This window comes from Brassica rapa, chromosome A09 (assembly GCF_000309985.2).
Source record: "Brassica rapa cultivar Chiifu-401-42 chromosome A09, CAAS_Brap_v3.01, whole genome shotgun sequence".
NCBI classification, from domain to species: domain Eukaryota; kingdom Viridiplantae; phylum Streptophyta; class Magnoliopsida; order Brassicales; family Brassicaceae; genus Brassica; species Brassica rapa.
This window is the reverse complement of record NC_024803.2, coordinates 30,477,412-30,489,109: the sequence shown is the minus strand read 5'-3', so window position 1 is coordinate 30,489,109 and position 11,698 is coordinate 30,477,412. Positions and strand designations below refer to the sequence as shown.

At 29.5% G+C, this 11,698-nt stretch overlaps 1 protein-coding gene across 5 annotated transcripts; it reads right to left on the bottom strand.

The window, feature by feature from the left end:
• Positions 1-262: 262 nt before the first annotated feature.
• LOC103840657 (protein FEZ) lies at positions 263-11,273 on the bottom strand. Of its 5 annotated transcripts, none has more exons than XM_033279249.1 (7): positions 7,063-11,273; positions 6,813-6,930; positions 6,429-6,678; positions 2,910-5,959; positions 2,176-2,367; positions 1,756-2,060; positions 263-1,134 (listed from the first exon to the last, which is right to left on the bottom strand). In XM_033279249.1, exons 5-7 carry the CDS (start codon positions 2,360-2,362, stop codon positions 376-378), a joined length of 1,251 nt encoding a protein of 416 aa, XP_033135140.1. In that variant the 5' UTR covers positions 2,363-2,367; positions 2,910-5,959; positions 6,429-6,678; positions 6,813-6,930; positions 7,063-11,273; the 3' UTR covers positions 263-375. The 5 variants fall into 5 exon arrangements, with proteins under 5 accessions (XP_033135140.1, XP_033135144.1, XP_033135141.1 ...); XM_033279253.1 differs by having other exon boundaries at positions 2,910-5,296; XM_033279250.1 differs by having other exon boundaries at positions 2,910-6,678; positions 7,048-11,273.
• Positions 11,274-11,698: the final 425 nt, after the last annotated feature.

Sequence of the window (11,698 nt, the reverse complement as noted above, 5' to 3'; positions counted from 1 at the left end):
AGAAATTTTAGTCGCACTTGAATTTCTTAACTTCATTCTATAACTATATTCTAAAAACCTTTTTTTGAATATTTCAGTGACAATCTCGTATATTATGGTGGTACTTCTGACTTTATCAGCTCTAGAAAATATTTTCTTTCTGGCACTGTAATCAAAACTAAAATGTTTTTAATGGTTTCTCTCTTTAATTTAAGTTTGTTTAGTCTATGTCATCTTCACTCAAGTCAAGCTAGCCTAAACTGCCTTGTGCAAACAGTCAACAAAGCATAAATGATTTTTCCTTGCATTAGTGAAAGAGAAAGCCTACAAGAGGAACAACCTGGCTTACAAAAACAAAACCAAGAAGACAAAGACATGAAAATCTATCCAAATCCATCAAGTTGTGGAGAAACAAGCTGGCAAATCTCCATTAACGGATGACAAAGAAGAATAATAACTCTCCAACAATGTCATGTTATGTTTCACGTCTTGATAATGGTGAGGATGTTTCTCTTCAACTGTTGAAGCAATATCACCAGACCTGAGTGTGGCACAGTGACTATGAAGATCTTCATTGAAACTATGCATGTTCCTCATTTCCCCATTTCCTTCGAGTCCCTTTTCTTGATACTCTTGTGGTAGGCTTACAAGATCAGGACACTGCTCTTGGGTCAACACCGCACTGAGGTCGATCTTGCCGTTGCATTCTCCCAAGAAGCTCGAATATGATGATGGCATGTTTAGGAGAAACGAGGGGAATTCATTAGACGAGGCGAGCCTTGGAAACTGAGCTTGTATTTCTTGTGGAGCAAGAAAGAGATTTGTGAGGTATTGTTGGTCTAAACATGAAACCGGATTGAAATCGTTGGTGGGCTCGTAGGAAGTGAAATCCAAGTAAGAGAATGGACTTATAGGGGCAGCAAGAGGAGTTGTACTACTACTAGTTTTGGGAATTTTGTTCGTGTTCTCATGGTGAAACTGGAAGTGAGAGCTAGTTTTGAGGTCTGAAGAAAAGTGTGATGTGTTTGATGGCTTTTGGTTGGACATTGTGTCGATGCTTGTGTCTGATGGTAACGAGGAAACAAAGGAGTGAGAGAGAGCTTTTAGGCTCGTTGTGTTTGACTTTTTGAAGATTCTGCATATAGCCCACGAGTCCTGTAGTGATCCATATAAATTTTGTATTAGTAACAAACATCGTGTTGTATAAACTATATTAACAATAAGAGTCATAGTATTTCAGGCATAAGCATCCACAGTCTATTTATTGAATGAGCTTAGCTGGCTTTTTCATATTTATCATAAATTATAATATACTTTTGATTATTTGCATATGAGTTGTAATTTTAAGAGAATGTTTCATAAAAACCTTATTGTTATTAGAAATAGATTATAGTAGACACGGAAAACACACAATAGTTTAAGCTTACAATCAAAGGGGAAAAGGTAGGGAAAAAAAAAGAAACAAGTCCCTAAAATATAAAATCCATATATTCACACTCTAGTATTTGTCAATAAACAATCTTGAAAATATATTTGCTTTATTAATGTTATAGAGAGATATATAGTTCAACTCACTAGCTACTTTGCGAAAAATGCACCAAATTCAAGATATACATTATTTACACATAACAATTATTCTCAAAACCTTCTAACCAGATCTTCGATCTTAATAATTAAATTTGTACGTGTAGCCGTCCGCATAACTTTTCAACCATATATGTTTCTATTTCCAAATAAATTAAATCTAGACAAATCATTGAATTAACCCGAACTTACGTTTGGAGAGACAGGCGAATCGAAGAACCTCTTAGAAGAAGGAGTTGGCTCCGAGATAGAAGGCAAACGAAACTCATGCATCATCCAATCAGTCTTAACTCCTTTCGCAGCTCTTCCTTGGTAGAACACCAGTGACTTCTTTAGACCTATGCATTTGTTTCCTTCCGACGAGTATATCGGCCTGTCTGTTCCCGTGGCTTTCCAGAAACCAGCTCCAGTCACTCGGTTCGGCCTCGAGCTATTCCTATACTTCCTGTCCCTCGGACAGTAAAAATACCATTCCTTTTCACCCGTCATTGCAAACCCTAATATATTAATTCAAAACAGCAACAATAACAAACATATTTGGTTAGACATCAGTTACTTATATTATTTGTAAGCAACGAATATGAGATATAAAGTATGAAAAATTATATATACTTGGAAGATCCCAGGGGTCGTATTTGTAGATATCGAGTTGTCTTATGAGTTCAATGGAGAGAGGATGGTGTTGAACCTTCCGCTTCAGGTAAAAGCTTACAAGCTCTTCGTCGGTTGGATGAAACCTAAATCCGGGCAACAATACTTCCTCCATTTTCTGATCACCATCAACGTTTCTCTCTCCCATTTCCCCTAAAAAGGAGTTTAGAAATAAACCCTAAGTGGAAAAAGATTGAGTCTGGTTAAAAGAGGTGGAAGAGAAGTGAAGTGGTTTATCTTAAGTTGGAATCAATATATGCTTCCTTGCGAGGGGTCTGAACCCGAAGGATCAGCCGCCATTTCAGCTGAGTTTTTTAATAGTAAAGTTTTTTTTTTGAATTAATGTCCCAAGAAAATTTGTTTGAAGGCTTCGTTTTACTTTAGAAGACAATTTAAAAAATAAAATTGAGCTCAGGGAAAAAGGTTATAAACACTAGGACAAGTACACGAAAATATATAAAATGAAAACGTACTATACTATATATCATCCGTATTTCTACATATATACGTATACTATCTGTATTTCTACATTTCATTACTTCAAGAATGATCGGTATAGCATGTACGCATATATACACAACGTGTACTGTACACAGTGTGCATGCAGCATAGACAGACAAGGATGTGCATGAATTTTTTGTATTTTTCGTTGCCTCAATTGTGTGTAGTCATTTGTGTTTGAATGCAGTACTTACTATATATGAATGAAGACAAGAAATTATTAAAGACCACTGGAGTCTAATATTGTAGCTTCGTTTGAAGTCTTCTAATTAATAAAGGAAACAAGGGTCGATCGAGGCCAGCTGCCACTACAAAAAGATTCGAAATTAAATTTAGTCGTACGCACTAACATAATTGCCTTCAGGTTTCTAATTAAGATTATACTAACAAAATTTAAAAACGATTCTCAGAATCCGAGTTTCTATTCCATTCCTCTTCACAGTTTCTATTCCCACTGACCAATGTCAGAAAATTACAAAATTAAACAGATGGCTACGTTTTAATGGCCAATGGGGCGACGACGTTACTGTAATTTACAATTAACACCCTAAATTTGATTTGACCACTGTATGAACGATCGTGTTCACTTTGACCTTTTTGGTAACTTCATCGTTTCGTATTTTCCAACGGACAAGTCTTAAGTTTGACTCATAGGCCAATGAATTAGTTGAAGGGTTCGACTTTAATTACTTTACGCACATTTTTTTAATTCAAGTCTATTCATTTGGTTCAGAAAGAAAAGTATTTCTCTAACTTCACAAAGTTCAAACTTAGTCGCAATATTGCATATTACGATATTCCTTGGTATTAGTCCCCGCAGTGATAAAATAATTAATTTGATTATTTACGATATCGTATTACAATATTCAAGGATGTATATTCAGATATCAGTTGGATTCAGTTGATTTATTCGGATTTTAATTTTTAGAGTTAGAAATTTAAATATGATTAGATATTTACAAATTTCGGTTTGAATTAAGATTGAATTTGGTTCGAATCATTTCGGTCCGGGTTCGAGTTCGCATACATATTTTAATTGTGTAATTTTTTAACAAAAATCCAAATATACTTAATCCTCAAAATTCGAAAAATAAAAATAATATAAGCATAAAAATTGAATAATGTAAGACTAAATACTTAAATTTATATAAAAATAGTTCAATTTAAATATTTAGATGGAGAAAAAATATATTTTCAGTATTTTGAACATATTTTGTTATTTTAGATATTTACCTGTTAATGAATATCTAATAAATATAAATTTTTAAAAAAACTAATATATTTAAGTATATAATTGTGTTTTAGATATTTTTGGTATCCAAAATATTTCAGTTTGGATCGGATTCGGGTATAGTTATTCTGGTATTAAAATTTTAGATTCATTTGAGTACTTAATCAGTTTTAGTTTATGTTTAGTAGTACTTTCAAATCAAGTTCGGTTCGGTTCTTCAGATCCAAATATTTTACCCAGACTTATTTTCTTCTATAAATATAAAGAAAATAAATCAATGTAAAACTAATATGTTAGGCTTATTTTAAATACATAATTATTGTACCATACTATAAGAACACCAATAAAAATGGTTGGGCGTCGTGTCAATAGTGTTGGACACGTTAAAAATCGACGTAGTCTATAACCAATAACGTGTACTTTCTTATGAAAGTTCTTGGTAATGTTATAAACACGATAGAATCAAGTGAAATGGATTAGAGTTGCATCAAAAATAATGTGATCTCTTCACTCGGTATATGAATTATGTTTTTCAATTGATTTTGCGAGTTCTTTTTTTAAAGCTTTTTATGATTTCTGTCTTTTCTTCTAACAATCTGATTATGTTTCTAGTTCTTAATTTGATATGAAAACTCTATAAAGAAAAATAATACTTGGCTAAACTAAAGATTCAACTTTGTGTGTGGCGTTTAACACCTCAGTTTCCTTAATTCATAACCAATTTGTTGCTTTCGTGTGCATAAACCTCAACTATGGCCAAGTCCAGCAATATACGAAACTATCAATTTCTAAAAACATTCTCATTCCAGTATTTTAGTTGATGTGAATCTTAATGATTTGTAATTTAATTGTTTCAACAATGATATTATTCAGTACTTGTCTGAAGAGAACTTCAATTCACTAATACAAAAGTTAAAAATACAAAAACTAAAAATCAATACTATTAAAACAGAAGGCCCTTTTTTGAGGTACCCTCCTGTTTCATCAATATTTACAAGACAATGCCACTGACTTTATTTTAGGCTATGCTTTTGATTAAATGTTGTTTTTTAAACATGTTTTTTTAACAAGCAAATATAACTGATCACTCGGCCACTCGGCCACGATTCATTCAACAACCAAATATTTCAACGTTTACTGATTATAAACAATCAACAACATCATTTAAGATTACGTTCTATTAGTTTTATTGTAATTTGAGACTTCACCACAATAGAGATCGCAACATCCTCTTCACCACCATTTTTGAGATCGTTGAGTATTCGTTTAGAGCATAAGACTTACAAAGCAAATATAGCAATAAAACCCATATAGAGATCTTTTGATATTATTGTATTGCTTACATCATCACTATAAATTAAAACAATACGTTAGAATCATGTTATGCATCAACACATCCGATAACAATGAATTATTTATCAAATTTCAAACCGGAGAATATAATTCATCAATTTTGACAGATTCAATTATTAGTTATATTTGCCAAAAAAAAAACATTATGTTTACTCTTATTACCTATTCAACTCTTTCTCAAATGTAATTATTAAATATTTATATAGATATTCAAAAGTGCCTAAAATCTGCAAATAAAACCATATTTAAGAATATTCATAACAATATGGAATATTCTAAACATAAATCTATGGATAATCGTTATACTTTCATATCTTATACGTTTAAAAAAAAAAAACAGAACACCACAAATCTGTTTAGATTCTCGCCTATATTCTCTAAATGTATTCGATTACAAATATTTTAACTAACATATCTATTTATAACATACTCGAAAATAAGAGTTTCCTTTACTTGAATAATGAGGATTTTATTAAGCATATTATTTTTCTAAACAAACGTCCTATATCTTCTCTACCTGTATTCACTTATATGACGTGTATATATATATTGCGTTCCAGCCTCTAAGCAAACCCATCACTTAAAAGAAAGAAAACAAATGTTTCTCATAAGATGTCTTTGAAGCCAACAAACGTTTCTCAAAGCCAAAATTCTCCACACCTGGAAACCATCTAATGCCAGCTTTGGTGAGAGTTTGGAAATCATCATGTCAGACAAAAAGGTGAAATAAAATTTGCAATCTGTCTCATAGATGTGTACTACATGTTATTATCTCATGACTTTATATGTTATTATCGCAGGGCACCAAGATTTTTCAAAATCTCTGAGTTTGATTTTCTGTTTCACAATAAGTTTGTTTTTATTTCATAGACATGTGTTTTATTACACACCATATGCATGTGTGATTATGCTCAAACAGTTTCAGCTTTAGTAAAAGTTTATTATGGATTCAAAACTTTTATATCGCATTCTATATTTCATTATAAAAGCAGATGTTATATAATAATCAGTGGAAACCAAACGTCAATCAGCAAGATGCCCAATTCCCTTTATCTATCCAGAATCAGTTCCATTCCTAACTAACTATTCATAACACAGTACAAATACTATTTGAGTAGTAATCTGTTACCTGATATATATTATAAACTGTCTCATGCCATCTGTATATCCTTAATTGATTTTCCTTACGTGTATATAAAATCTGTAAAATAAAAAACAAAAGTGGTGACTCCTGGTATTGCAGTAGTTTATTATTACTGACATTTTGACTGAAGAAAACAATTAAATTGTAGTTATATAGTACGATGGTATTAAGAAGAACACTTATCTTCCAATTGATTCTTTGTATTGCACAGCGTAATATGACATCTTTGAGAACCCTGAAAATGTTCACAGAATAAAATCTATTAATTTTGTTACTTATAGAGATAATATGTAAACAAGTTTTAATTGTAAAAATACTTTCGTATGTATCAGTTTCCTACAATTTTATCACATGTGTTTAAAAGTATACCTTTCAAGTATCAGTGTCCATCTGGGTTTTTACGGGTTCGCTTTCTGTCGTTTTTTACTCTCTTTGAAGCCATCACAACACGTTCCATCTCAGAGCGTTGAAAGAAAGTCATCGGATACTACATGCAAAACAGATTAAAGAAAAAAAAAGTTAGATCTGTTGTAGTTTTGATCTTCATAAGCATTTAAATTTAACGATATAGATATCACAGACAATTAAGAGAAACATATCTAACTTTTAGGTGATTTACCGTTCAGAACCAAACTAAGGTCGTCTGTCGGAAGATCGCCTTATTCTTCAATTTAGAGAAACCGACAGTAGAGAGAGAAAGAGAGAAAGAGAGAGAGAGGATAAAACTTATGTTTTGTCCACATATTAATCTAGGATAAGTATTAAGGAAAAATGTTAAGGTTAATATAATGGGCTGGAGCCCATTTGTTATTTATAATTGATATTTACAGACCCAACAAAATATGTTTAGTAAACATATAATAAAATAGATAAATAGATTTATTGCAAAGTGTTTTTATATTAAAGTAGTTAGTTAAATATTAATAGTCTGATAATAAAATATATATTTATATTAATAAAAATATTTTCAATAAGATATAATTATAAATTTAATTTCTATTAACAAATATATATTTTATAAATAGTTTATGAAAATAAAAATAATTATAACCAACAAAAGATTTATTAAGTATTGCTATTATAACTTTTATTCAAAAATTAACTAATTTATGGGAAATCGAAAAATAATAATAAACACATTAGTTGTTAGTTTTTTCGTTTAGAAACATAAATATGATATGTGTACAATAATAATTATGAATAAGATAAATAAAAACGTCGCATATAAATAATACTTTATATTGATGTTATAGAGTTCGGATTATAAATTTATACTTTTAAATTAGAGATAACTGTTGTCATTAACGAAATAAGATATAATTTTTTCAAATATGTAGCTCTAAATAATATTACGCATCTTAATATTACACGTATAATATACAAACGAAATATACATGACTTGATATATATATATATATTTTACGTGAAACAAATCCCGCGCTTCTAAAGCGCGGGTCAAAATCTAGTGAAATGATTAAAAAAACTAGTTTGTGATACATTAAATATTTTGCGATAGAGTTAAGAAAATTAGTGTGTAAACACATTAATTGCAAAATGACTGTAAGGATGATACTTAATCATTCTAAAGTTGAAATTATTATGAAACTGATATAAATTATCTTTAAGGTAAGTTTTCAAATGATATAAATTTTAACTACGTGTCATCCCGCAATATAGATAGCTCTGGCACACGTGTACATATCGTCTTATTCCAGTGGTTTCTACGAATACGAGTACAAACCATGATCACAATCTTCATACAGAAAACACACACAAACTACCAGATCTTTCATAATCAGCATATTATATGTAGTCTTGGTTCTCGTAATTCTCCATGTCTAGCAAAAGCTACAAAACTTATATGCGCTGCTCAAACAAAGATACACAAAGCACTGATTGTTCTTCTACGCCGAATGTTTGATTTGTCATGCATTAATAATTAATTAATGTATGAATCACATCTACAGATACGAACCATCTTGTTTTCTAACAGCATGATTATTCGGGGGATTGTTCTTATTTAAAAGTCGGTTCTTAACTTTTTTAATAAAAAATTAAAAAACAGATTTTTATATTCCGCTAAGAAGTTCACTCTAAGAATCTCTCTCTTCTCCCCCCAATGATCATGCTCTAAGTACTTTAAGAAACAGTTTCTTAACTTTTTAGTTAAAAATTAAACAGATTTTTATATTCTCTTAAAAACTCCGCCCTAAAAAATCAGAGATAATGATGCTCTAAGGGCTTCACATTATTTTATTCTTTTTGCCAAGGTGAGCCCATCTAGTTTTAAATTTTCGTAAAGTTTACAAACCTTTCTCATATTTTATGTGAAATTCACAACGTTGGCAAAAAAGAAAGAAATAAAAAGATATATAGACATTTCTTCACACAATCTTGTGTTGTGCAAGTACCATATATATCTTCGATGAGTCATACTCCGTAACAAGGTCTCATCTATTTGGTCCAAACACCAAAAAATGATCAAGTCAAATGCAACAATGCCAACAAATATGGTCTACCAAGTGAATGAAAGGCTTTTTAGGACTCTTCATATGTTGTGTTTTCTAGGATTCTGTAGTTCTGATTCCACTTGGAAAGAGATGGGACGAACCTTTCCGACATAGAAATTTATGAGTTTTGGTCCACGACTCATCGAGATGACCTGATTATGTTCATACTTGTTTACATTTTTATCATGGGAACGTGAATTATTTCAGTAGAGTTGAAAGATTGTCATTTTCTGTCCCTACTGATGATATACATATGTGCTACTACAATTTAAGAGAAAATAAAGATAAAGTCGTATCAGCAGGGCCGCTCAAGATATTAATGGGCCCTTAGGTAAAAAAAATTTTAGGTTTTTTTTACATGTATATATGGACAATTTAAAATTTCTGGGCTTCTATCCCTAATTATTATTTTTAAATTAGACTCCTCTTTTATATTATTTTTATGAAAAAATGTTAGGGTCCTGGGCCCACGCCTCCTTGCCCCATGGCCTAAGCCGGCCCTGCGTATCAGTTATCAAAAAAATATTTAGCATATATTTAAAAATAATCTTTGTATTTCTAATTTTTTATCTTTGAAAAAATTCACAAAACTTTACAAAGGATTCAAAGAAATTGGATGTGTTTTTGTTAATTATTGAACTAGATTACATGAAACCAGTTTACACTAATCCCAATACCTAAATTTACTACTATCGGCAGTAAAATGTAACTAATCCTCTATGCATCCAGTCATGTGACCAAATAAACTATCTAAAGGTCTAAAAGTATAACAATTAGGGGTGGGCACAGATCGGATAGTACCATATTTTTTAGTATCTATGATTCGGATATCTGATTTTCTGATTTGCATTGATTCGAAAAAATATGGATATTTGGAAAATTTATAGATATTTGCGGATATTCACGTATGTTTACGGATATTTTATCCACTTTGTACAATACAAGTAAATTTACCAAACATTACACAAATTTGTTTTTTTCTTAAAATAAAATTTACATAATACAAAATATAAACTAAAATTTAATGAAACTATGTGTTTTATGAATTTTAAAAATTAATATAAAATTCTTATAAAACAAATATATTTACAAAAATTGTAGTTTTCGTTAAAGATTTTATACTTTCTCTTAATTTTATATTTTATAAGTAATTTTATAAATAAAATTAATAAAATTATATGTTAAAATATAATTGTATAAGCATTTAAAACTCTATATTTAGTTATAGATATACAACTATTTGTATATAAGCGGAGCAGATCGGATATCTGTCTCTAATTTTTTTAGTATTTGTGATTTGCTTTGCTTTTGACGGATATTGATTTTTAATATTTACTTTACTTCGGAGGCAGGAGGCATACGGATATCCGAATTTTTCGGATCGAACCGAAACAAATAAAAAATCGAATAAAATTTAATGAATAAAATGCTCAGTCTTAATAGCAAGCGCCTTCTCTTTGTTTTTGTTTTTTTTTGTTTTTTTTGGTCAACTCACCTTCTTTTTTATATAGAGTACTAGTTTGCTTGTACCAACACTTTTAGTAAAAATTAAAACTTAACTGAATTCAATAAGGGGTCAAAATCTATGTGATTAAAATAAACCCATGCACGCTATAAATGTATATGTAAATTAATAATACGATTACGTATGCTGCCTCCATATAATTTTTTCGAAGTTCGAAGTGAAATTAAAATAAATAAAAAGACTTCAGGAGTAACTAATCTTAGTTCTGAAGTACAAAAGTAGGTGAAATAGGTTATACTAATATTATCGGGTACGCGGTTAATTAAATCATTAACATTAACAAGGTGCGTGTAGCATTTATAAGGCAAAAGTCAAATTTACTCGAAGTTCTTGATGATTTTTTAAATACCGAATACCAAAGTATAGAATTTCTCAACGTTTCCTTGCCTTTAATAAAATTCAAATTTGATTTCTTTAAGGGTGTGTATGTACAAGTACCGTCAATTAATTGATCGTTTACGAGACTGTCAAATAGTTAATTATCGGTTTCCGGAGTCTGGTAATATAGAACACTAGCTGCTAAGTGACAAGGCAAATAGAATTTACATGGGGATTATGTGTCATCACCACAATAAATCTTAGAATCCTTAATCCTTATAGAATTAGGTTGGTTCATCTAAATATATAATAAGTTTTTTATTAAACTAACAATAAATTCATTATTAATATTTTTCATTTTTTCTTTAAATGAAATTATGAAATTGCCTAATGTGGCTAAAGTATAATGATTTTGATAATACATATTTGATACAAATTAGTGTATTTTTTTATCATATTTGTTTAATTTCAAATTAATAAAATTAATTAAACAATTACATTAACCATATAATAAAAATTTAGATTTCTCTGTATATATTATATTTTGATTTTTTTCTACAGATTATAAATTACTAAAACTGTTAAAAGTCTCACATTTAAATTTTTGTGACCTATGATTTAAATTTTTTGTTATGATAAAATAGAAATAATTACAATTTTTTTTGTTATGATAACTGTAAAAGATATATATATATATATATATATATATATATATATATATATATATATATATATATATATATATATTAAAATTAAACTATGTTCCATAAAAAATATATAAATATTTTAATTTTGAAATTTACTTTGAAGAAATATTTTTGGTAAAAGCTATTGAACAAATATTGACAACTTAATATTTAAATTTTAAACTTAGCTTTGAATTTTTTAGTAATTCATAAATT

What these genes read in the sequence shown, in the direction of transcription:
- LOC103840657 (XM_033279250.1), bottom strand. Translation starts at nt 2,362, where the DNA reads ATGGGAGAGAGAAACGTTGATGGTGATCAGAAAATGGAGGAAGTATTG. An exon ending in CGACCCCTGGGATCTTCCAA is followed by an intron (nt 2,061 to 2,175) that starts GTATATATAATT and finishes TTAATATATTAG; the next exon opens with GGTTTGCAATGACGGGTGAA. An exon ending in ATTCGCCTGTCTCTCCAAAC is followed by an intron (nt 1,135 to 1,755) that starts GTAAGTTCGGGT and finishes GGATCACTACAG; the next exon opens with GACTCGTGGGCTATATGCAG.